The following is a 26919-nucleotide window of genomic DNA, read 5'->3' as shown; positions in this document are numbered from 1 at the left end:
ATGCCAGACCAGACTTTTGTTTTTTCCTTCTTTCTATCCACCACCCACCCCATCTTCTGTATCTGTCCTGAGTCTATTCCGGATCCCCCAACCCCCTAATTTAGGTTCCCACGCCCCAGATATTTTCTTCTTCTGATCAGTGGGGTTCTGAACATCTTTTGACTTTTATGAGTGGAATTGTCCCGGACACGTTTGGTCCCTCTCTTACTCTTCATCATGTTCAGAGGTTCAGTCCATTATCAAGGCTGGAAATGGTGGCATCCAGGCTGGCATGGTGGAGGAGGAGCTGAGAGTTCTACGTCTTCATCTGAAGGCTGCTAGCACAGTCCTAGAACAAAGCATTCTTATGTGGAAGACACAGCACACATTCTTTTTTTTTTTGTTTGTTTTTTGTTTTTTGAGACAGGGTTTCTTTGTAGACCAGGCTGGTCTTGAACTCAGAAATCCACCTGCTTCTGCCTCCCAAGTGCTGGGATTAAAGGCGTGCGCCACCACCGCCCAGCCTACAGCACACATTCTTGCAAAAACTAGGAAAAACTGTCTGCAGCAGACAAGCACTTTTGGGTCCCATTCACTAACTGTCAACAAGTCAGTTTCATGATAGAGCTAGTTTATGCCACTCAATGTAATACCCCACCTCACAGCACATATATGCCAGCTGGGCTGGTAATGTCCTAGGGACATTCTCCTCCTCAAATACTGGGACCCGAGTTTTCCAGCCGAACCTGTCCTGCCTGGATTCTTTAAGTCTTCAGTGTCATTAAGTTCCACTCTCTGACTTGAACAAAACTAGGTAGCAGTGGTAGCTCCTTACCTTTCAGCCTTCATTAGCATTGGCAGGAATTCTCTGTAATGAGTTCACCTTTGGTCACGGCTTTCAGACATCTCAGCTTTTGTCATATCCATTTCTGCTTGTAGTCACTTTAATACTGGACTGCTTTTGGTTTTGACATTTTCCTGAGGTTTATCTTTTAGGTAATGATTCTAAGTGCCAGTAATATTTTAAAAGCATTTACATGGCTACACATTTGGGTTGTCAAGTTCCTAATTAAATATTTTTAAGAATTAGGCTATGCAAATGTTTACATTTTTAAATGTGAAAATGCCTTTAGAATATGAATGCCATTTTACCTTTTTGCATGTCTGTCTGTCTGTCTCTCTTGTATAAGGACAGTGGGTACTTTTTGTTTGAATTGGATCCCAGTGTTTGTATATAAGTATTTTGTGATCTTACTAGATTTGTAATCATGAGAAACTAAACATTTCCAGCTAGCCGAATAGAGCTCTGATTGAGAGGTGAGAATGTGAGACTAAATGGAGCAGGGTCCCAAGAATTCCCAGGGAGTTATAGGAGTGAAGATTCCTAGGGATTCTTAGTGTATATATTTTTGCTTCTTAAGAACAGTTTTATTTAGTTGATGCTAGATAGAAACTAACATGAACCTAACAAACTATAACATCTTACAACATAATTTTTATTTGACCCATATTTGGTGTAAAATATTTATTTTATTCATATACAATCTTACCAAAATAACATATTTTGTGGCTAAATAGGCCATAGTACTATTATCTGTTAATCATGTAATTTGAAATACAAGACTTGGGGATTCAATACAGCTACAATTCTGTCTAATTTATAAACATTTTAAATAACATTTGACATTTTCATTAATAGTCATACAATCCAGTAACTTTAAACATTTTAAAATGTTTTATTTTATGAATATGGGTGTTTATCTTTTATGTATGTTTTGTGCCATGTGTGCATCTGGTGCATATGGAGGCCAGAAAAGGGCATTTGACCCTGGAACAGGAGTACAGATGTTTGGGAGTCCTCATGTGGGTTTGGGAATCAAATGTTGGTTCTTTAGTAGAGCAATCAGTGCTTTTAACTGCTGAGCCATCTCTCCATCCCAAATCTAACTAATTTTCTCTGTGAAAAAAGTATTTTTTTTTTGTTTTGTTGTTGGGTTTTTTTGTTGTTTGTTTGTTTTTTTTGTTTTTGTTTTTGTTTTTGTTTTTTGTTTTTGTTTTTTTGAGACAGGGTTTCTCTGTGTAGCCCTGGCTGTCCTGGAACTCACTCTGTAGACCAGGCTGGTCTCGAACTCAGAAACCCACCTCCCTCTGCCTCCCAAGTGCTGGGATTAAAGGCATGCGCCACCACTGCCTGTCTGAAAAAAGTACTTTTTAATATTTTAAAAATGTATTACATTGTGATAGTTTTTTTTTACAGAGCAGAAGTCATGATTCTAAGTACAAATTGTCTTTGATCTGTTTGCAAGAACTATGTTGTTTTCACTTGAATTTACTGCAAAAATAATCCTTGGAATGTTTTTTCTTCCTTAGTTTCATGCTTAGTTTATAAATTAGACATGCCCAATTCATACATAAAGCTCATTTATTACTAGTGAACTTTAGATAATAGTAAATGTTAATTGAATGTTGCTGCTATGTTTTGTGGAGTGCTTTAGGTCGGAGAGGATCTTCATACTCTGATGACTAAGTGACTTGTCCATGTGGGCTTGTTACAAGTAGTCTGTATAGCAGAGAACAGTGTTTTCAGTAGTTCTTCTAGAAGTGAGCCCTCAAAGGAGTGAATGCGTGTACATACACACACACACACACACACACACACACACACCCCTAAGGATTTTAAATTTTATGTGTATGATTGTTTTTGCCTCTCTGTGTATGTGTGTGTGTGTGTGTGTGTGTGTGTGTGTGTGTGTGTGTGTGTGTATGTGTGTGTATGTATGTATACTTTACCTCTGGTGTCCACAGAAGCTGCCACATACCCTAGAACTGGAGTTACAGGTGGTTGTGAGCCACAATGTGGGTGCTAGAATTGAACCAGGTCCTTTAGAATGTGGAAGAGCACCAGTTCTTGTTTAACTGCTGAACTATCTCTCCAGACCCCTCCTCCAACACTTTTGAGACAGTTTCATGAATCTTGCGTTCCTTCAATGAACAGGGATGACCTTGAATTTACAATCCTCACTTTCTACTTCCAGAGTGCTGGGATTACAGGTGTACCCCACTATACCTGTCTGGGAAAACAATTCAGGATTTTGATGCATGCAGGGCAAGCATTCTACCAACTGGGCTACCTCCCTAGCTCCTTAAAGACTTTTTACAAAGTAAGTTTTAAACATTGCTGGACCTTTAATATGTTCTTTGTCAGAGCCTAGAGATGTCGTGGAAAGCCAAACACATTCTTTCTGACCATAAAAGAAGAATTTGTATAAGGACTCCCAACATTTTTTTGCTGTGATCAAACAAATTTTGCTTTCATTGAGTCCTTCTGTAGAGAAATATTTTTTTTAATTCTTTCAATGAGTTCCAAATCATGAGTTGGTTGAAAAGCATCTTATCCTCAGAAGAAGCCGCTGTGACTCCTGTTCCAGGGGAGCGGATGCCTTGGGACACTGTTCTCAGCAGGTGTATGCAGGTGTGTACTGACTTCCACAGACACCAGGCACACAAGTCATGCCAGGATGTAGATGGGCCTATAGAAACGGGCTTGGCCAGAGCTACCTAGAGAATATGGGTGATTTAAGGTCTCTTAGAACCAGATCCAGAACAGTGTCCCAAGACACACCTGCATACTCCTGCTGAGAACAGTGTCCCAAGACACACCTGCATACTCCTGCTGAGAACAGTGTTCCAAGACACACCTGCATACACCTGCTGAGAACAGTGTCCCAAGACACACCTGCATACACCTGCTGAGAACAGTGTTCCAAGACACACCTGCATACAGCTGCTGAGAACAGTGTCCCAAGACACACCTGCATACTCCTGCTGAGAACAGTGTCCCAAGACACACTGCATACTCCTGCTGAGAACAGTGTCCCAAGACACACCTGCATACACCTGCTGAGAACAGTGTCCCAAGACACACCTGCATACTCCTGCTGAGAACAGTGTTCCAAGACACACCTGCATACTCCTGCTGAGAACAGTGTCCTAAGACACACCTGCACACACCTGCTGAGGGATGGGTTCATGCCACCCTGAAAAACTTTATGTAACTTTGTTTTTTGTCTTAAAAAGAAAACTTGTTTCCAGCTAGGCATGCCCTATAATCCCAACATTCAGAGTGAAGGAAGGTCAGGGGGTTAAGGCAGGAGGATTTGACATTGGAGGCCAGTCTGGGCTCTTATAACAAGACCCTGAGTCAACAAACAGAAAACTCAGCTTATTTAGTTGGTCCTAGGTCAGAACTAACATTAAAATAAAAATAAACTTGTCTGCAATTTTAAGTCTTTAAAATTGTTATTTGTCATATTTTACATAAAACAGTATCAAACAATAGTGAAGAAAATATATAAACACCATAAATATTCCACCTGTAACATGAAAAGTCTATTTTAAAAATATTCATCTAGTCTTTTTCTAAGAGTATAGTATATATTCTCTTACTTATTATTATTAATATAATGCAAGTTTTTTTCAGGTTTTAAAAAATACCATTGGATAAAATTCTTTCCATGTTCTTGTTATCATTTTTAATGGCACTATTGCAACTGACTTAATCAGCTTTTAAAAACATATTTTTCTGGGGCTAGAGAGATAGCCCAAAGGTTAAGAGCACTGGCTGCTCTTGGAGAGAACCTGGGCTCAATTTCCAGTACCCATATAGTAGCTCACAGCTGCCTGTGACTCCTGTTCCAGGGAATCTGATGCCTTCTTCTGACTTCCATGGGGACCAGGCACACATGTCAGACAGACATATGTGCAGGCAAAACATTCATACAATAAAAACTTTAAGCCGGGCGTGGTGGCGCACGCCTTTAATCCCAGCACTCGGGAGGCAGAGGCAGGCGGATTTCTGAGTTCGAGGCCAGCCTGGCCTACAAAGTGAGTTCCAGGACAGCCAGGGCTACACAGAGAAACCCTGTCTCAAAAAAAAAAACAAAACAAAACAAAAATGTAATAAAGTAAAACAAAAAACATATTTTTTCTACAGACCCATGAACTGAAAGTTTTCCAAAAGTACGGTGCTTGATGTATTTACACATGTTTTACTGTGTTTTAGGACCCAGTGTTGCAGGACCTCGTGCAGCTGACCTCTAACTTCTTTCTATAGTAAATGTACAAGGTCCTGAGATTGGTTTTGGAGTCACTTTTAGTTAACTGTAAACAGAGGAGGAGATGTTTGTTACCTACAGTGACTTCTCTACAGCAGTTTTCCTGGGTTCATGTTATTGCCTTTAGTGATAAGGGAGATTAATTGGGACCATACCATTTTGTGTATATGTAGCATGAAAAGTCTGGGATTTCAGGTAGACCACCATGCCCACACAGCTTTTGGAAATTTCTGGGGATCGAACTCTGGTCTTCATGCTCCTGTGGTATATGCTTTATCACTGAGCCATCTTGCCACACAGTATGTATATCTATATATCTATCTCTCTACCTCTCTCTCTCTTTCTTTTTCCTTTTTAAAATCGAGATAGGGTCATGTGTAACCCAGGCTGGCCACAAACTGTTAGCAGGGGATGGTATTGAACTCCTGATTCTCCTCTCAAGGGCTGGGTTTACAAGCATGCACCTAGCTCCATAGTAGTGATTCTTATTTCTGATTTTTAATTCAATTTGTGCCTTGTCAGCTGATTAAGTTACTTTCAAAACAATTATAATATGCAAATTCTATCTCTTATTCTCCCAAAAGAATTTTTGAGAGAGTGGAAGACAGTTTGTGCATATGAGCTGTGAAGAAAACAGCTCTTGTTTGCCTTCGAGTTAGGTTATTCCTACTTATCTAGGGGAGTCTTCTCTGCTACTTTTCATGAAGGCCCCTGTGCTGTGCTTTATATAGTTCTTGCTAATTTTCTTGTTAGTGGTCAGAACGATTCCAAGTAATGTTTGACTGCCAGTTTCCCTTGCTGCTGGCCTAGTGACTAAGCATAGGCAATCTATCCCGGCCACCTCTGCATGACACCTGTGCATGACACAATGCAAGGCACATGGTTGACATTCTGTATGTTGTTGTTGAATGACATTTTTGAAGAATCTTAGTTTTATAGGTAAGAAAACTTAGGATGAAGTTGAGTATCTTTTCCAAATATTTTACTGAGAGAACATCTCTAAACCCTGTCGTTTTATGCTGTCTCATACAGCCTCTATGAAATAATTAGTGTCTGATTTTCTTCATCCATGAAATGGGTCAGTTGTACTAAAATTCTTGTTTTTTACAAAGTTATAACTTTAAGAGCCCTGAGGATTTTGTTGTTGTTGTTATTGTTGTTGTTGTTGTTGTTGTTGTGTGTGTGTGTGTGTAGGTGGAAACCAGAGGATAACATCAGCTGTTATTTCTCAGGTGCTGTCCACTTTGGTTTTTGATGCAGGATCTCTCAGTGGCCTGGAACTTGCCAAGTACCCTAGGCAGGCTAGGGAACTCCAGGGATCTGTTTGTCCCTGATCCCCACCACCCACAACCCCATGTGGAGTTAGAAGTGCCCAACCATGTTTGGCTTTGTTGATGTTGTTGTTGTTGTTTTGGGTATTGGAGATTGAACTCAGTTCTTGTGCTTGTTTCCATCTCCATCATTTTTTCTTTTATCTCTTTTCAGATTAAGTGCATGTACAGAACTCAGCCATTTGGCTTTGTGGGAATTGGGGATTTTTCTCCCCCTCCCCTTCTCTCCTCTCCTAAAGAAATATATGTGTGTACACTGTAGCTGTCTTCAGACACCAGAAGAGGGCATCAGATCCCATTACAGATGATTGTGAGCCACCATGTGATTGCTGAGACTTGAACTCAGGACCTCTAGAAGAGCAGTTAGTGTTCTTAACTGCTGAGCCATCTCTCTAGCCCTTTCATATTTTCTTAAAAACTGTCTTTCTTACTTTTCTATTGTTGTGACAAAACATTAAGACCAAGGCAACTTATAAAAGAAGGCACTTAACTTATTACTTTGTGCCAGCATGCTAGGTTGAATCTTTATTCAATTCCGGAGGGTGAGAGTCCATGACCATCATGACCAGGGTTGGGTGGCAGGGGAGGGCAGGGATGGTGCAGGAGCAGAGGCTGAGAGCATACATCAGATCCAAAATCATGAGGCAGGGTGCTAACTGGGAGTAGTGTGGCCTTTTCCCCCCCTTTATTTTTGAGATTATAATATAATTGCACCATTTTTCCCTCTCTTTACTTCCCCTTAATCTTCCCATATGCCTCTCCTTGCTCTCTTTCAAATTCATGATCCCTCTTTTAATTATTGCTACATGTTTTTAAGTATATATATATACACATACACATACTCCTAAACATAACCTTCTCAGTCTGGATAATGCCATTTGGTATTAGAGAACTAACTGGTGTGCTCTTCCCTGGAGAGAACTTTCTTCCACTCTCAGCATTCCTTAGTTGCCTATAGTTCTTTTTTTTAGGGTTGATGGGGTTCCCTGTTTGGATCTTTGAGGAGAACTACCACTTTACTAAACCAATCAATCCCTAACTATATTTTATATTTCATCTGTCCTTTACCCATGGGTTAAGGGCAATCCTCAGTCCTCATCAAGGCATGGTTTTGAATCCTCAGAGCCTAGCCACAGGGGCACACTTCCTGTAACAAGGCTGCACCGAAAGCTTCCCAAACTATTTAAATAATATCCAGACTCCAGCTTTGTTAGCAAAACAGAATGTGAAGGCAGGCTGTAGTGAGCAGCTTTCGAAGAAGAAAGGGTCTCAAAGGTCTACATAGTTAGAGGCCGCAGATGTTAAACAGTCTGAGCCCCTTGAGGTAAGTAGGTTGCTTTTTGTTTTTCCATGTGTAACCCAGGCTGGCCTTGTGTTCACTGTGTAGACCATGTAAGCCTGGAACTGCTGATTCTCTTTCCTTAGCTTTTTTAGTGCTGGGTTTATAGGTTTGTGGCAGCATGCGGAGCTAAATTTTTATGCTTTATTTTTTAAAGAATTTTACTTATGTGGATGTGTCTATATTAGTATATGCTTTTAGGGGTGGGGGAGTACCTATGGAAGCCAGAAGAGGGTGTTTATCCCTCGGAGTTGAAGTTACAGGTTTCTGTGAGCCACTTGACATGGGTGTTGGGAACTAAACTTAGGTCCTCTAGAAGAGCAGCAAGCAGTCTTAATGGCTCAGCCAGCTTTCCAACTTTTCTCCTTAAAAAGAAAGTCTCCCTTTTCAGTAACATTAATTAGATTTAAGTTTGCCTTTAAGGCCAGTATTTTCAGAGAGAAAAAGCACAACTTGGGGATAGATTATAATATACCATAAATACATGTTTCCTGACTATAATAAAAATATTTAAGCTTATAAAATTTGTTTAGATCTAGGGCTGGCAATATGAGTCAGTGGATAAAGGCACTTGCTGCCAAGCCCGATGATCTGAATTTGGTCCCTGTATCCCACATGCAAGGAGAGAATCAACTCCTGTAGATTGTCTTCTGATGTCCACAAATGCACACTAAGTGTAAAAGTAAAGGCAAATTTGTTAGATCTGCCTTAATTTTTACTTACCAATTTGAATTAGTGAGCTGATAGGAAAAGAAATAAAAGTAATTTGATGTCCTGTCTTTCTTTATATGCTATATGTGATTTAAAAAAATAAAAACTTGACACAAAGAGTTTAATCTTTCTGAAGATGCAGAGAGGTAAAGGGGCCTGGGCTACTCAGTTCCTCTTCTGTGACTCTTAGACTGACTGCTGCTTGCTCTACCCCTAGATTTCCTGGGTTCTACTCCCTCCCTCCCCCATACTGAGACTTGCTCAGGCAGGCCTCAAACTTGCAGCCTTTCTGTGTCATCATGGGAAGTCACACTGAATTCACTCTAGATTGGTTTCAGATAATTCGGCACAGCTGGGGTATAGTGAGATGGTTTGGATGAAGTTGATTCATTGTTTTAAAAGTATTTTAAGTTTGCAAGACACAGTTTTTTTAAAAGCCACTCTTAGAACCCCTAGAGGTAGAGGCAGGGTCCTGGGGCCAGGGACTCTTGTCAGGATGTAGTTGAGCCTCTAGCTCCTTCAGTGAGCTACCTACTCTCTAGTTCTTCCTTTAAAAATGTGTTCATTCTCAGATATTCATTGTACATGGCAGTGCGCTTCATAAAGACGTTTCCATATTCTTTTTTTTTTTAGATATTTTCTTCATTTACATTTCAAATGTTATCCCCAAAGTCCCCTATACCCTCCCCCTGCCCTGCTCCCCAACCCACCCACTCCCACTTCCTGGCCCTGGCAGTCCCCTGTATTGGGGCATATGATCTTCGAAAGACCAAGGGCCTCTCCTCCCATTGATGGCACATTTCCATATTCTTTTTTTTTTTTTTTTGGTTTTTCAAGACAGGGTTTCTCTGAAGTCCTGGCTGTCCTGGAACTCACTTTGTAGACCAGGCTGGCCTCGAACTCAGAAATCTGCCTGCCTCTGCCTCCCTCCCAAGTGCTGGGATTAAAGGCGTGCGCCACCAACATTTCCATATTCTTAAAGTAAATAACTGGGGCACATTCACCCCTCCTGTTCTTTCTCCTTGCTGCCTGCTCTTCTTCACATTCATTCTCCCAATTAGCTTTGCTTCTATTCCATGTTCTATATAAACATATGCTTTTATGTGTCTGTATAAAATTGAGGAGCCATAAAGAGCTAAAACATGGAATATTGTCTTTCTGAGGTTGATTTTTTTTCTCTTAATATGATCATCTTTAGTAGCATACGCTCATAAACATAATTTGACTGACATTTTGGCTTTTCAGAGTAATTTTGTTTGAAAAGGGCCCCTCCTTTAAAAAAAATTTATTTATTTATTTAATGTATATGAGTACACTGTAGCTGTCTTCAGTCACATCAGAAGAGGGCATCAAATGTCCATTACAGATGGTTGTGAGCCATCATGTGGTTTCTGGGAATTGAACCAGGACCTCTAGAGGAGCAGTCAGTGCTCTTACCCACTGAGCCATCTCTCCAGCTCAGGGCTTTCTTTCTTTTTTTATTTATTTTTATTTTTTTGGTTTTTTTGAGACAGGGTTTCTCTGTATAGCCCTGGCTGTCCTGGAACTCACTCTGTAGACCAGGCTGGCCTTGAACTCAGAAATCTGCCTGCCTCTGCCTCCCAAGTGCTAGGATTAAAGGTGCGCGCCACCACCGTCCAGCTCAGGGCTCCCTTTCTTAAAACATCAATTTTGAAAACTACTACTTTCAGGTAGTTTCAGAAAACAAACCTCTCTGTCTTTGATTTCTAGCTGTTAGTATGTCCAGGTTAAAGACAGCCTTTTTTAGATGCAAGAGAATAAAGTTATAAGATAGCTTATTTTCCCACCCATCAGCAATACCCTCTCTGTCCATACATTGCCCTTCTACTTGGTTGGGGGATTCTCTACTATTGCTTCTCTTTTTTTATGTGCTGGATATTGAATCCAAGCTCTCATTGCTACCCTGAACTCTGAGAATCCCTGTTTTTAGTGATAATCAGCTATCAAATAGCTGTGTGATTGGCAATTTGAAAATACCAATGATTCCTATTTGATTAGAAGATGATACTCGTTTACAAGAGCTAAATAGTTTTGAATTTCAGAGATTTCTTTATAATCGCTTACAAATAAAAACTCATTTTGGGGCTGAAGAAATAGCTCAGCGATTAAGAGCACTGACTGCTCTTTCAAAGGTCCTGAGTTCAAATCCCATCAACCACATGGTCGCTCATAACCATCTGTAATGAGATCTGACTACCTCTTCTGGGGTGCCTGAAGACAGCTACAGTGTATTCACATATAATAAATAAATCTTTTAAAAACCCCACATTTTAAGATGGTACTTTCACAGTACATGTCATTATACTTTATTCTTATTCATCCCTCCCTCTCACTGTGCTTCCCCCATCTCCCCCTTCTGTTGGACTCCTCTCTCCAAATACCCTTCCCTTATGCTTTCCCATACAAAGATTCTACTGCCCTTTCCCTTAAGATCCTTTCTTCCTACTCATGGTTTCCTTTACACTTTCATGACACACTAACATCCCTATCCCTATATATATATGTATATGGTGTAGGTGCACGTGTGTGCACACACACACACACACACACACACACACTTCTTTAAATTCTAATGTGTATATATACATATATATATATGTATATATGTGGATGTCTCAGTATCAATATTGTGAATGCAGCTATTGTTGACTGTAGTGATCTGTTCTGACCCAGTTCGATTCAGTGGAACTACTTCCCTATTCCTATCCATTCAGGTTAATTGACAGTTAGATACTACCTGCTTCAGTACTGACTTGTTGTTTGCACTGTCAATCAAACATGAACGAGAGGTCAGCCAGGAAGCTCAGCTGGGAAAGTGTTAGACTGAAGATACTGAGGTCCTTTGCTTTGTCATGAGTTTTGGAGACTGCTTTATCATAATAAAGTTGTTACTGGAAGGGGTTTGGGGGGCAAACAGGACAACAGTACAGGTATGCAAGTGTAGGTAGGGATCAGGAATAGAAATGTTGTTAGCAGTGATCTGCTACAATACCGTAGGCACTAGATTAGAAAATAAGTAGGAGAGGTGACTTATAATGCAGAAAGATATTTTATCAACTGTACAAATGACCTGGAATCAAGAGCAGCCTGAGATAAACTTTATAAGTGTATCAAGTATCCCTGGAATGACAGGATATAGGAAGGAGGAGGAGGAAGACACCAAGAGATGAAGTAGAAAAATGAGGTTGGGGCCAGAGAGTGAAGGGAACTGCATATGTCTTACGGAGCTTCAACTCTATTCTTTCAGCATTTGAGCCCAGACAGCAGAGAAGGAAGAAGACTTAGTTGATGGGTTGAACTTTGTTTACTTGTCACTGGTCACTGTTAACAGGTTGTTGTTACTTTAGACTGGTAAGAGTGTGCTTGCCATAGCAGGCTCCTTTCTACTATCTAGCTAACTAAAAGATCTAAATCAACACACGTGGAGCTGACCCTAAGTATCATATGGTCGTCAATGTGTTGGCTTAGAGATAGAAATCTATTTAAAATCTTAGAGTTCCTGATTCAGAGTATATATCTGTATAACTGACCTATGCTACAGCTTAACATAAGTAAATTATAATAACATAAATGGATTAAAAATCATAGTCATGCATTTTAAATTTATTCCAATGTAGGTGATTGGAGTTGTGCTTCATACATTTCAGCAGTTCAGCAGTGTTTTATCTGCCAACTAAGCTTTTTACTTGAGTGCACCATGGAAACGCTACTAATGAGACTTGTTGAGCACAAAAGTGGACTTGAAGAGCTAGAAGCCACTGTTTTCAAATGAAGGATTCCAAACAGTTTTAAGCCTCAGTGCTTTTAAATCACCACTGAGATTCCCCCTCATCCCTGCCCCTAAAATCAAAATGGCAAGCAGACGAAAATCAACAACACCTTGCATGGTCCTTGCCAGTGAGCAGGATCCAGATCTTGAGCTGATATCGGATTTGGATGAAGGCCCTCCCATCCTTACACCTGTAGAGAATGCTAAAGCAGAGAGTGTCTCCAGCGATGAAGAAGTTCACGGATCTGTGGATTCTGACAATCAGCAAAATAAGAAAGTGGAAGGGGGCTATGAATGTAAATATTGTACTTTTCAAACTCCAGATCTAAATATGTTTACTTTCCATGTAGATTCAGAACATCCCAATGTTGTGCTGAATTCCTCCTATGTTTGTGTTGAATGCAATTTTCTTACCAAAAGGTATGATGCACTTTCTGAGCATAATCTGAAATACCACCCAGGAGAAGAAAATTTCAAGCTGACTATGGTGAAGCGGAATAACCAGACAATCTTTGAACAGACAATAAATGATCTAACTTTTGATGGCAGTTTTGTTAAAGAGGAGAATACAGAACAAGGAGAATCCATAGATGTTTCTTCTTCGGGAATCTCCATTAGTAAAACTCCCATCATGAAAATGATGAAAAATAAGGTAGAGAACAAACGGATTACAGTCCACCATAACTCAGCTGAGGGCACTTCTGAAGAGAAAGAGAATGGAGTAAAAGCAAGCCAGGAAGAAAATGCAGAAAGTGTGAGTTCTTCAGCTTTAGAATCCAATACAAGTACTTCCACCATCAACAGAGTGCATCCCAGTCCTGCCAGCACAGTGGTGACTCCCACAGCTGTTCTTCCTGGGTTAGCACAGGTGATAACTGCGGTGTCTGCTCAACAGAACTCAAACTTGCTCCCTAAAGTCTTAATCCCCGTTAATAGCATTCCTACCTACAATGCTGCATTGGATAACAATCCTCTTCTACTTAATACCTACAACAAATTCCCTTATCCTACAATGTCAGAAATTACAGTTCTTTCTGCTCAAGCAAAATATACAGAGGAACAAATCAAGATCTGGTTTTCAGCCCAACGTTTAAAGCATGGTGTTAGTTGGACTCCTGAAGAAGTAGAGGAGGCGAGAAGAAAACAATTCAATGGAACAGTACATACTGTACCTCAGACCATAACTGTTATTCCTACACACATTTCCACAGGGAGTAACGGGTTACCATCTATCTTACAGACATGCCAAATTGTTGGTCAGCCAGGTCTGGTCCTTACTCAAGTAGCTGGAACAAACACCTTGCCAGTAACAGCACCCATTGCCCTGACAGTGGCAGGGGTTCCAAATCAAACAAATGTACAAAAGAGCCAAGTGCCTGCTGCTCAGCCTGCTACAGACACAAAACCAGCCACAGCAGCAGTTCCATCCTCGCCAAGTGTCAGACCTGAAGCTGCACTAGTGAACCCAGATTCATTTGGTATTCGGGCCAAAAAGACTAAAGAGCAGCTGGCAGAACTGAAAGTTAGCTACCTAAAAAATCAGTTTCCCCATGACTCAGAGATCATCAGGCTTATGAAAATAACAGGCCTTACCAAAGGCGAGATTAAAAAATGGTTTAGTGATACAAGGTACAACCAGAGAAATTCAAAGAGTAACCAGTGCTTACATCTCAACAATGACTCCTCTGCCACTATCATCATAGACTCCAGTGATGAAACCCCAGAACCCCCAGCGGCAGCTGCTTCACAGCAGAAACAGTCCTGGAATCCCTTTCCTGACTTTGCTCCCCAGAAGTTTAAAGAGAAAACTGCAGAGCAACTCCGTGCCCTTCAGGCAAGTTTTCTCAACAGTTCTGTACTTACTGATGAAGAAGTAAATAGGTTAAGAGCGCAAACCAAACTTACTAGAAGAGAAATTGATGCTTGGTTTACAGAGAAAAATAAAACAAAAGCTTTAAAGGATGAGAAAATAGAAGTAGATGAAAGTAATGTAGGTAGTTCCAAAGAAGAGCCTGGAGAAAGTTCTCCTGGAGATGAAACAGTTGCACCTAAGTCAGGAGGGACAGGCAAGATATGTAAGAAAACACCAGAGCAGCTGCACATGCTTAAAAGTGCATTTGTCCGAACACAGTGGCCATCAGCAGAAGAGTATGACAAGCTGGCTGAAGAGAGTGGCCTTGCCAGAACAGATATAGTTAGTTGGTTTGGGGATACCCGTTATGCTTGGAAGAATGGAAACTTGAAATGGTATTACTACTATCAAAGCTCCAATTCAAGTAGTTTGAATGGTCTATCTTCCCTTAGGAGAAGAGGGAGAGGCAGACCCAAAGGAAGGGGCAGGGGCAGACCACGTGGTCGGCCCAGAGGTGGAAAAAGAATGAACACCTGGGACAGGGTACCATCGCTTATAAAGTTTAAAACTGGAACAGCAATACTTAAGGATTATTACCTGAAGCACAAATTTCTTAATGAGCAAGACCTTGATGAACTTGTCAACAGATCACACATGGGTTATGAGCAGGTCAGAGAGTGGTTTGCAGAAAGACAGAGAAGATCTGAGTTAGGTATAGAATTATTTGAGGAAAATGAGGAGGAAGATGAAGTTGTTGATGATCAGGAAGAAGATGAAGAAGAAACAGATGATAGTGACACTTGGGAACCCCCACGACATGTGAAGCGGAAGCTTTCTAAATCGGATGACTGAAATGTAAGTGTTTAAGCCTTCATGTTTATCATCATATACATGTTTTAAAAGCTATCTTATTGGTTCACTCATCTTCACGTGTGTGTGTGTGTGTGTGCGTGCGTGCATGCATGTATGTGTGTGCATGTGTAGGCCAGAGGCTGATACTGTCTTCCTCTATTGCTCTCTGCCATAGTTTTGGGACAGCATCTTTCTGAATCTGAAGCTCACTGATTTAGCAATACTAGGTGTTCAGGGACCTCCAAAAGCTCCAAGGATCCACCTCTTGCTACATCTTCAGTAGGAATAGAGGTGTGCACTGCTGTGCCTGGCTCTTATGAGGGACCTTGGATCTGAACTCAGGTTTGCATATTTTTATGCAAGCACTTTGGTGACTTGAGCCATCTCCCTAGCCCTTATCTTTACTTCCACTAAGTTTTTTAAAAACTATTTTTTTCTAATAAGAGGACTAGTTAGGTATAGTCATGCCACTAGTCATGACATGTATTATTATTATGTGTAGCTTGATTATTGTATAGGGTTTACTGTTCTAATGTCCCTTTAATTATTTATTTTCCATATAAAACATTTTAGTTTGTTTCAAAGAAAAGGAAGAAGGGAAACAGAAAACAAACAGTAAAGGTAACTAAAAAGTATTTCTTGTAACCTCCTCTCTACTAATGCTTCATTTTTGTCTATGTAAGGAAACAATTTTTTTAAAAAAGCTAAAAATAAGGGCAAGTATACTGAAGGGAGAGAGCACAGCACAAGGGCACATGGGCTTGAGGAGACTGAAATAAAAGTAGGTGCTTTGTTTCTCCTTGTTGGCTCTCAAAATGCTATCCGACTTTTAATAGAGTTTAAGATGTATTGCACGCTCAGTATCATTTTCTGTTAAAAGGCAAAGGCCTAGTCTAGGTCCTGTATCAACTCACCAGTGCTTAGGTGGCATCTGTTTTTGAGTAACTACAATATAATTTTTTGTCCTAAATCAAAAGTCAGATAAGAGATTTCATATTTGATATAAATTAACTCAGTCACCTAAAATATCTTTTGCTCTTTGGGATAAGATAAACTTCCTTTATTGTAAGTACTTTGTTTGGTTAAAAAAAATTTCCTGCCGGATGTGGCTTCATATTCCCATAATCCTAACATTAAGAAACTGAGGCAGGAGGAGTTCAAGTTTGAGGCTAGCCTGGGCTACATAGCAAGATCCTCTCTTAAAACAATATAAAATCTTCATAGTGCAAATGAATACAGTTTAACTAAAAGTTTTGGCATGATCCTTAATAGATTGTAGATTAAATAAAAAATTTACTATAGTTGCAGGTAGTTACCTAAAGTTAGGCTTCAGTTCTTTGTATGTGAGTTTGAATACTGGGGAGTGAGCTAGGGGATTGTTTATGCCAGGCAAGCATTCTAGCACTAAGCTACATTCTCAGCCCAGAACTTCAATTCTTAATTCTTTTGGAATTCAGGAACATGGTTTTATTCTTTTCTGTTCTTTGTTTGGGGAATATTCCAGAATAAAAACACATTGTTTTGAAAACAGTTTAGTTGTCATGAAATGCCTGTGTTTGTCTCTCTGTAGCTCAAATCGCATCTAGTCAGCAATTGCTGTTGTGTTTTAAATCACTGAGTGAGGGAGGGGCATAGACTCTTATTATTATTTTGTATGTGAGCATAGGTACTTATTTCCTTGACTTCTTTCCTCTCTAACCTACATGCGTACTCGTTTATTCTACACAGTATTTTCTTAATCCTCGGGAGGCATCTTCCTGGCTTGTTTATTTTAGCAATTATTTATAGAGACCTTAATAAATGCTACACACTTGTCTCGCTTATTAACAGTTCCTTCCCAGTTTCTTATCACTAACATCCCTAAGACAGAAATCAGATGGAATGAAGCTTTGCTTATTTCATCAACAGTCTAAGTCTCATTGCAGGCCAGAGACTAGCATGTCATCATTTTAAGTCACAAGAAGCTCAAGAGTTTTGTAGCATTATCCTGAAATCTAGCCCTCCACTTCCTCATGTCAGAGACTTCACCACAGGCTTTGTTCTGACCCAGATGCATAAAATATTTGTAGCAGGCTTTTTTTTTTTTTAATTGCTAAACACAAGAACATGTCTTCCGCCAAGATTACATCAACAAATTTGTTGCTGCAGTGAATTGTTGCAGCCTTTGCAGTCATTTTCTGGGGAGTGGTAATCATCTAAAAATAGGTGAAATTTTCCACACTGTTTACTTGGATCTGACTTTCACTTATATAATAACACAGTTACAGATACTGATTATAGTCATAAAATTCACTTAAGTCTGGTTTTAAGACTTTATGCTGTATGTAGTATATGTGTCCTTTGCTTTTAAAACACAAAGAAGCCAGGGCTGGGAAAGCAGTTCAGTAGATAAAGCATTTGCCTGAGTTCAGACCCCAGCACCTGTTCTGCAGGCACAGTACTAGTAACCCCAGCGCTGAGGAGAGATAGATGGTGGAGAGATGTACACCTGGAGCTCACTGGCCACCTAGTGTAGCTGTATCAGAGACTTGCTGGCTTGTCTCTGAAACTAAGGCAAAAATCAGCTGAAGAACACATCCCCCCACACACACCTACCAATGGCTGGCACACGTGCACCCTCCCATGAATCTATGCAGAGCATATAGTTCATATATACATTTTTTTTTTTTTTTGGTTTTTCGAGACAGGGTTTCTCTGTGTAGCCCTGGCTGTCCTGGAACTCACTTTGTAGACCAGGCTGGCCTCGAACTCAGAAATCCAACTGCCTCTGCCTCCCAAGTGCTGGGATTAAAGGCGTGCACCACGACGCCCGACATTCATATATACAATTTAAGAAATACTTGGAAATGTAAAATTATAAACCACATCAATTAGCATGTTATAATTCATTTAACAAGATAATTCTCACAAAACTATTCAGTATAGGTTTCCTCTTAAAAGTTTTATTTAAATGATTTAGCTTACAAAAACCAAACCGTCCCAAAATATTGCAACTAGGCAAAGAAAACCACAGAAGACAGATATAAAAGTAGTTCCTCTTTTACAACCCAGAACTCATTGTTTAATATGAACTTTGATGAATATACAAAGGAATATGATAAAAAGATACTGCAGAACACAAAACAAATATAACTTTTGTACAAGTTAGCCTTGTGTACAAGCAGAAATACTATAAATTGTTAGACTTCATGTTACAAATACCGACAATGAAATATCTTCCTCCTAATAATTTTATACATGCTTACAGAAAGGCGTATGTCTAAAAGCAAATGTGGCACATGAGGAACACACACATGGTTTACACAAACTGCACTGTGAGTGATTGCAATGTTAAAGAGAACGCAGAATGCACTAATGCTAGCTGGTTATTTATTCTAAAAGCAGAAATTAAAATGTGGTTGTCTTTAAAATTTTAGGGTTTTGTTTGTTTTTCTTTTATAGCTACTTAAAATTCTGAAGGAGAATAAGTTCTTCAACTCAAGATCTCTGAATTACTGTGAATGGGCCCAACTAATCCTGATGACACTGAAAATGCTTTGGGGCATACATACTCTCAAAACAGAATCCAATGTCCAAAAGAAATGGAACTTGATGTTGTGCCAAAGTCAAACTGCTGCAGTCGGGGGAAGTTCCGCAATGTATATAGAGCGCTAATTAAAACACACCTGTAAAAAATGAAATTTTAATACAGTCCATTTTTATTCTGACAGGATGGAAACCTTGTGAATCTTTGACTTTCTAAGGGGTTAATGACCACTAGAGCTTGTCCTCACATCTAGTCCAGCTTACTGCTGTGTAAGATGGGCTGTATTACCTGTATTCTTTGACGTGATTAAGCTTACAGCTTTGAGTGACCAAACATTTTACAGAGTAAAAGTTGTTAGAAATGAAAGAGGAGAACCAAACCCTACTTTACTTCTGTGTCTTATTTATCAGGTCCTACACCAAAATTCCACAGTTTGCAGTGTGCCTGTGCCTGTTATGTTAGGACAGGAAGACCTGTGGTCTTGCTGGCCTTCATGACTAGACCCTCCACTGAACACTGTCTCCATTTGTAGCACTGTGTGACTCCTCTGTCAGATCCGACTTGCTTTTTACTAAACTGAAGATACTACCCCAAAGGGAGAAAGAACTTAGCAGAGAGACTCTTAATACTGTTCCAAGTGTAAAACAGTCCACAGTAAAATACATGTGGTGCGCTTTCTCACGGGCGCCAGACAGGCTCAGGGCAGAGTTTGCAGGAATACTTTTCATGAAATTCTACCTTGTAGTAACAATTTCAGTGAACAGAGAAAAAGAATTCGGAACCTAACATGTTAAAAATTACCTTTTCGTGTAAGAATCGGGGCTTTTTAACGGTAAGTATGTCGCAGCAGAAGACAGAGTTCCTACTGACTTGTCACTAGCCTGGTGCTGATGTCGTGTTGGGAAGGACCCTTTCTGTTGTGATCATAGGACCACTTTTCAATCTGTGCTTTCCTCACAGGACAAATTGTCAGTTTTATTAGATTTGGACTTAAAAATTTTTTTTTGGATGGTCACACATAGTGGGTTTGGCCAGTTCATGTTTTGTCTAACTTAATGAATACTAAATACTAAGCTCTTGGTTAAATGTTTGTCAGCTAATGAGAAATGTTATGATAAAGCCTTGACTATGCATGCTGCTTTCATTTTGATAAACTTTTTATTTTTTAACTATAGCTTTATTAGCAATTCCCAAATGCTGCAATTTGCTGATTTCTTCACACAGACAGCTGGCTTTGTGGGTGGCTTTTTCATACTACTGTTAACTTTTTTTAAAAAAAGAAGTGATGTAAAGACTGTAACAATTGAATGCACTAAGCTGTTTTTCTTTTACACATTTAAAAACTTCTTAAAGTACTCTGTATTATAATGATTAAATTGCTCCCTTTTTAAAACCATTGCTAATGTGGTCTGAGTTTTATTTGACAGTAATTTTAATGCTCTCAAGATTCAATCCTTGAGATGTCAAGGATTGGAGATGAAGGATTTGAATATATTTACATTACGATTCCTTTGTGCTATGCTAACTTTGTATAGCTGCAAATAACTTTGTGATTTTTCCATCTCACTGGTAGGCTGGATGAAAGTCTGCTCTGATGTTTGCTAGCTTTTAAATACATTTATTCGACAGTGCAAAAGAGCTTTTCTTTCCTGGTTGACTATGTCTTTGAATACAAAATAAAAGTTAGCAATAATGGGCTCTTTTGAGTGATTTTTTTTCTATTGAGCCAGCTTTATTAAAAAAAAGTGGTAAAATATGGATAGAAGTTGCTGTTGTAATTTTAAGTATACAGTTTAATGGCACTAAATTATATTCACAGTGTTACACAACCATCACTGTAATTTCCAAAACTTTTTCATCACCCCATACAGAAATTTGTAACCATTAAGCAATAACTCCACATTCCTAGCTCCTAGTAACCTCTGGTCTACTTCCTGGTCTATGAATTTGCCTACTCTCGATATTTCAAGCGAGTGGAAACACACAGGCTTTCCTTCTGTGTGTGGCTTATTTCACCTGGCATAGCATTTTCAAAGTCATCCATGTTGTAACATATCATAACGTTCCCATCTGATGACTGGATTAGAGTGCACTGTGTACTGATTTTGGACTATCCCCTCATCTGCTGATGGGCATTTGGGATGTTTCCACCTTCAGGTAAGTGTGATTAATGCTGTAGTGAACCTGAACTCTGGCCTGTAAGTCTCTTTTTGAGTCCCTTTTTTTAGTTCTTTAGATATACATCTTGGAGTAGTACTCTTATTTATATGATGAGCTCTATGTTTAATATTTTTAAGATAAAATTTTAAGTTCATCCCAGACTGCATTACTCAGACTTGCTTTGAACCCACAATCCTATTTCCTCATTCTGAGAGCTGGGATTGCAGGAGTGTGCCACCACGCCTAGTGGTGTAATTAGTTTAACTTTCTGAGAAATCACCAACTCATTTACAGTGCCAAAATGCTTCCCATAGAATCTTATGCATCTTACATTATCACCAACAACGTAAAAGGGTTCTATTTCCCCCCCATTTTTCCCATACCCTTTACTTTCAGTCATTAAGAGTATTGTACAGTCAACATAAAGTAGTCAACAAAATGATAGCCATCTTGGATGTCAAGTATATCATTGTGGTTTTTGATTGGCATTTTCATAATGACATCATCTTTTCATGTGGTGATAACCATTTGTATACCTTTTTTGGTTAATGTCTGTTCAGGTCCTTTGCCTGGTTTTTAATCGGGTTATTCCTTTGTTGTTGAGTTCTTTGTATAGTATGGTGTTACAGCCTTATCTGAGACACAGTTTGTAAGTATAGTCAGTCCTCATTATTTGTGGATTCTGTATAAGCAAATGCTCCTACTCATCAGAATTTATTTGCAAACCCCTGTTCAATACTTGATGCACATTTGTGGCTATTCCTCTGTATGCACAGAATAGCAGAACATCTGTGCTGTCTGAGCGCATTCCCAGCCGAGGTCACCTAGGTGGTTCTCACCTCTCCTAATGCACAGAAACGGCCTTTTCGTAGTGTACTGTTATGTTTGGTATTTTTGCACTTTTTCCCCCCCTGACGATTTCATTATTTATTTTAAATGTAAGCTGGATTGCTGCCTAGTAAATGCAATGAGTCTGCCTTGAGCCATGTGGAGAAATGCATGCTAGCTAAGCTTAATTCCAGTAAAGCTACCACTCTGCTGGCCATTAATTCAGTGTTAATTAATCATTAGAGCATGTTAACTAAGGTGTCTTTAAACAGAAATGCATAAAACAAGTTTAGGGATTAATTGATAAAAATATGGATGGGCCAGGGGCTTGTATTTTGCTTTTCTGGTTTATTTTCTGAAACTGTGTCTTATGTAACCCAGGCAGGCACCACATAGCTAAGGAAGACTTGAATTCTTCATCCTCTTTGCCCCTGAGTCTCAAGTTCTGAATTAAAGGCATGGATCATCCCATGTTCAGTATTTTCAGGATTTATTTTATTAGATTTTTATTATATGTGTATATGTCTCTATATGGGTGTGTACACAGGAATGCAGGTGCCTTAGAGGTTCAGAGACATTCAATTTTCTGAAGCCGGAATTATAGGCAGTTGTGACTCCTGGGACCTGAGCTCAGGTTTTTATGAGAGCAGTACGTGCTCCAGCCTCTATTCAGGATTCCTTTTTCTGTCTTTTCTGTCTTCTCTCTCCCTCCTATCCCCTCCCTTTTGAGACAGGGTTTTTCTATGTAGTCCTAGCTGTTCTCCTCACTCAGAAGACAGCTCAGAAATCTGTCTGCCTCTACCTCTCTACTGCAGGGATTAAAGGAGTGTGCCACCACAGTGTGCTTATGAAAAATGGAGAGAATTTACTTATTTATTTTATGTATACGAGTACACTGTAGCTGTACAGATGGTTGTGAGCCATCATGTGATTGGTAGGAATTGAACTCAGGACCTTTGGAAGAACAGTTGCTGTGCTCTTAACTGCTGAGCCATCTCACCAGCCTGAAGATCTCTTCGTAATTGTTTATTTAGTGCACACATTGGTGCATGTATCTAGGACACCTTTTGGTAATCAGTTCTCTTCTTCCATTCTGTGGGTCCCAAAGGTTGAGGTCTGGTCATCAGGCTTAGCACAAGTGCCTTTTCTACTCGAACCCTCTTGCTAGCCCCATTATGATATTTTCATAGTTTAATATCATTATCCCTTGCTCATATCTCCACTTGCTCATATCCCTTGCTCATGTCCTCCACTCTTATGCCTTCTCCACTATTGCTGGACTTCTTCCCACAGATGACCCATTTTTTTCTTTTCATGTCACATATATATTTAAACCTATATTTCACACCTTGTTTTCCCTTTCCTTTGCCTGTCGATCTTTTTCTTCCCACTTGTAATCCCCCCTCTACCTTTATGCTACATGTATTTGTATTTAAAACTAGATTCTGCTTATGAAAGAACAATGTGATGTTTGCTCGAACCTAGCTTGTTTTACCTAACATGTTCCATTCATTTTCCTGAAAGTGACAGAACTTCATTCTTTTCTACCGCTCCATAAAACTCAACTGTGTATCTCTGCCACATTTTTTTAAAAAGATTTATTTATTGATTATATGTAAGTACACTGTAGCTGTCTTCAGACACCCCAGAAGAGGGAGTCAGATCTCGTTACGGATGGTTGTGAGCCACCATGTGGTTGCTGGGATTTGAACTCTGGACCTTCGGAAGAGCAGTCAGGTGCTCTTACCCACTGAGCCATCTCACCAGCCCTCTGCCACATTTTTAATGGTTCATCTGTTGATGGCCATCTAGGCTGGTTGGATGACTTGGCTCTTGTGAACAGAGCATCAGTAAGCATTGTTCTGTGGTATGTTGACTTAGATTTCTCTAGGTTTATATCTAGGAGTGATTTATGGTACTTACTATATTTTTTTTAAGTCAACCCCTCTCTCCTTTCCTGTATGTGTGTGTGTGTGTGTGTGCATTTGCTGTGCATGTATGAGTGCAGGCATGCATTTGCCATGGTATGTTATATGTGGAGGTCAAAGGACAACTCATAGGAGTTGGTTCTTTCCTGCCACTTTTGTTGACTCCAGGGAACATATTTGGGTTGTCACCCCTGTGTACAGTAAGCACTTGTACCCACTAACCATCCAGCCGACTGTACAGTTCAGGATTTCCCTAATGACTTCCAGAGCGCCTGCACTGATTCATATTCCCACCAGCAGGACACAAAGGTCCGTTCCCCCAGCATGCTCACAAGCATGTGTTGTTTTCCTTTTGAAAAATTATCTGTGTATGTGTACACTGCAGGCATCTTCCTCAATTGCTCTCCCCCCCCCCCTTTAAATGTATGGGTGAACTGGGCTTGGTGGTACACACATATAATCCTAGCACTCAGGAGGCAGAGGCAGGCAGATCTGAGTTGGAGGCCAGCCTGGCTTATAATGTGAGTTTCAGAGAAGCCCGGTCATGAAAAACAAAACAAAGTTAATAAGTATGGGTGTGTTTTACCTGTATCTGTGTAAATGCACTGGTGTCCCTAGAGGCTAATATCCTGGAACTGGAATTATAGACAGTTGTCTGCTGTCATATGGGTGCTGGGAATCAAACCCAGGTTCTTTGTGATAGCCAGTGCTCCTAACCACTCAACTAAACACTTGTTTTAGTGGTAATAGCCTTTTCAGCAAAGATGAGATGGAATCTCAGTGCTTATATTTATTGGATGAGTAAGGATGTTGTATGTTTCATTTTTAGAATCTATAGATTCTAGGTACTGACTCTGTCAGATGTATGGTTGGTAAAGACTCTCCCATTCTGTGGTCTGTTTCGAATTCTGCTAATGGCTTGTGTTATACAGGAGCTTTTTCCATGCAGCCCATCTGTCAGTTCTTGAAATTATGTCTTAGCTACTGGAGTTGTTTGTTTGAGACAGGTTTTCTCTCTATAACCCTGATGGTCTTAGAACTCGATTTGTAGACCAGGCTGGCCTTGAACTCACAGAGATCTACCTGGCTCTTATGTCCGGAGTGCTGGGATTACAGGCATGTGCCGCCACACTCAGCTGCTATTGGAGTTCTTTTCAGAAAGTTTGTGTCTATTCATCCATCTTGAAGTTATTTCTACAGTCTCAGAGTTTTACTATATCTTCTCTGTGTGTGTATGTGTGCATTTTTTATGTGTTGTATGTGTTTGTGTGTGAAGGCATCTTCCTCAATCACTCACTCTCCCATGTTTAATTTTTTCAAAAAATTCCCACATATTTAATTTGTGAGTGCACACATGCATAAGCTATCAAGTACATGAGGCCAAAGGACAGCTTGCTTGCATCTATTCTCTCCTTCCACCATGTAGGTCCTAGTGCTAGAGGTCAACTTAGGTACTAATGCTTTGGAAGCATTCTACCAATGGAGCCATCTCCCCTGCCCCACATTAAGACCCTTGATACATCAGAATTTGTGAGTGTGTGTGTGTCTGTCTGTCTTTGTGTGTGCATGTGCATGCCTGCAGGGTGACAGATAAGAATCTAATTGAATTCTTGTACATGTGGATATCTAGTTTTCCTGGCTATTTATAATTTTTTTCTTTTGTAGATGATAATCTGGTTGTTTCAGAACCACTTATTAAAGCAACTATTTTCCCCCATTGAACAAACTTTGTACTCTTGTCAAAAATTAAATTTATTTTTGAGATGGGTTTCTCGGTGTAGCCCTGACTGTCCTAGAATTTACTCCATAGACTATTCTAGCCTGGAACTCACAGAGATTCTCCTGCCTCTGCTTTCCAAATGCTGGGATTAAAGGCATGCACCACCACTGCCCTGCAATTGGAGATATATTTAAAACATTTATTTATTTTATGTATATGAGTACACACTGTAGCTGTACAGATAGTTGTGAGCCTTCATTTACTTGTTGGGAATTGAATTTAGGACCTCTGCTCGCTCCGGTCAACCCCACTCACTCTGGTCGGCCTTGCTTCTCGCTCTGGTTGGCCCCACTTGCTCAGTCCCTGCTTGCTCTGGCCCAAAGATTTTATTTATTATTATAAGTAAGTACACTTTGACCCTTAATCAAGGCCAGCAGTTTGCTGAAGCTGTTGGTTTCAAGCAGGCAACTAAATAAATGTCTTTCTAGGTCTGTTGGCCATTTCAGAAATTTAAAAATGTAATGGTCATTGGGTGTGGTGGCACATACCTTTAATCTTAGCACTTGGTAGGCAGAGGCAAGCGGATTTCTGAGTTTGAGGCCAGCCTGGTCTACAAAGTGAGTTCCAGGACAGCCTGGGCTACACAGAGAAACCCTGTCTCAAAAAACCAAAAAAAAAAAAAAATGTAATGGACAATTCATTAGAAAGAAACATCTGGAAAAAGAAAAAAATAAGTACACTGTAGCTGTCTTCAGACGCACCAGAAGAGGGCGTCAGATCTCATTATGGGTAGTTGTGAGCCACCATGTGGTTGCTTGGATTTGAACTCAGGACTTTCAGAAGAGCAGTCAGTGCTCTTACCCGCTGAGCCATCTCAGCAGCCCTGGTTATATTCTTGAAGGCTTATTTTCTGTACTCTTAATTCTATCCTACTGGTATATATTTCAGTCCTTAAGCTAGCCCTGTATAACTTAGAGTTTTGTAGATTTGTAATGAGTTTTGATATCAAGACTATGAGTCTTACAACTGTTTTTAAAGATTGTCTTTGGGGACTTGTGAGATGGTTCAGTGGATAAAGGAACTTACTGCCAGTCCAGACTCACATGTTGTAAAGAGAGAACCAACTCTCTTTGTTGTTGTTCTTTGATCTCTGTATATGACCCCTGCTGCCCCCCACAAAAACATTTATTTATTTTTTTCTTGCTGGTTGTGGTTCTGTTTAGCACCCTTTCCAATTCCATGTGAATTTGAGGATTGGCTTTTCCATTTTAAAACAGATGGTTGAACATTTGATAGAGAGTATGTTGATTCTGTAGATTTCTTTGGTAGCAGTAACATGTTAATGATGTTGGCTTCTTGTCTACAAACAGGGTATTTGTCATTCTGTATATTTGGTCTTACTTAAGTTCTTTCAGGAATGTTTCAGTGTGCAAGCCTTTCACTTTTTTAATTTTTACTTGTGTGTGTGTGTGTGTGTGTGTGTGTGTGTGTGTGTGTGTGTGTGTGTAGTCTGGTGCCTGCTCAGTATGGGTGCTGGTAACTAAACTTGGATCTTCTTCAGGAGCAGTACAGGATTCTGATTGGTAAGTCATCTCTCCAGCCCCTGGAATTATTTTCCTCTTTGAATTGGCCATTGCTGATGTATAAAAACAAGTCTTTTTTTTGTTTGATGATGTGGTAAGTTGCAACTTCGCCCAGTTTATTATCAGATCTACCAGCTTTCTTGTGAGAAAAAAACAAGGGGAGAAAAAAACAGAAAGGGGACGTTTTTGGCAATTTTTAAAATATA

At 39.8% G+C, this 26919-nt stretch overlaps 1 protein-coding gene and 1 non-coding gene across 3 annotated transcripts in view; both read left to right on the top strand.

Annotated features, from left to right (window-relative positions):
- Zhx1 (zinc fingers and homeoboxes 1) overlaps nt 1-20192 on the top strand; it is a 29506-nt gene extending 9314 nt beyond the window's left edge. The window contains exons 3-5 of one of the 2 annotated variants that reach the window (NM_001042438.2): nt 3015-3140; nt 12113-14971; nt 18410-20192. In NM_001042438.2, coding sequence (NP_001035903.1) covers nt 12347-14968 — 2622 coding nt within the window. In that variant the 5' untranslated portion in view covers nt 3015-3140; nt 12113-12346 and the 3' untranslated portion in view covers nt 14969-14971; nt 18410-20192. The remainder of the gene's footprint in view (nt 1-3014; nt 3141-12112; nt 14972-18409) is intronic. The other variant, NM_009572.4, reaches the window with a different exon arrangement.
- A 5351-nt stretch (nt 20193-25543) lies between these two features.
- Nucleotides 25544-25679, top strand: Gm22299. Its single transcript, XR_003951677.1, has one exon. It is a non-coding gene; the product is annotated as a small nucleolar RNA SNORA2/SNORA34 family (small nucleolar RNA).
- Nucleotides 25680-26919: the final 1240 nt, after the last annotated feature.

This window comes from Mus musculus, chromosome 15 (genome assembly GCF_000001635.26).
Source record: "Mus musculus strain C57BL/6J chromosome 15, GRCm38.p6 C57BL/6J".
NCBI lineage: Eukaryota > Metazoa > Chordata > Mammalia > Rodentia > Muridae > Mus > Mus musculus.
The sequence above is the reverse complement of the archived record's forward strand: the minus strand, read 5'-3'. Positions and strand labels throughout refer to the sequence as shown.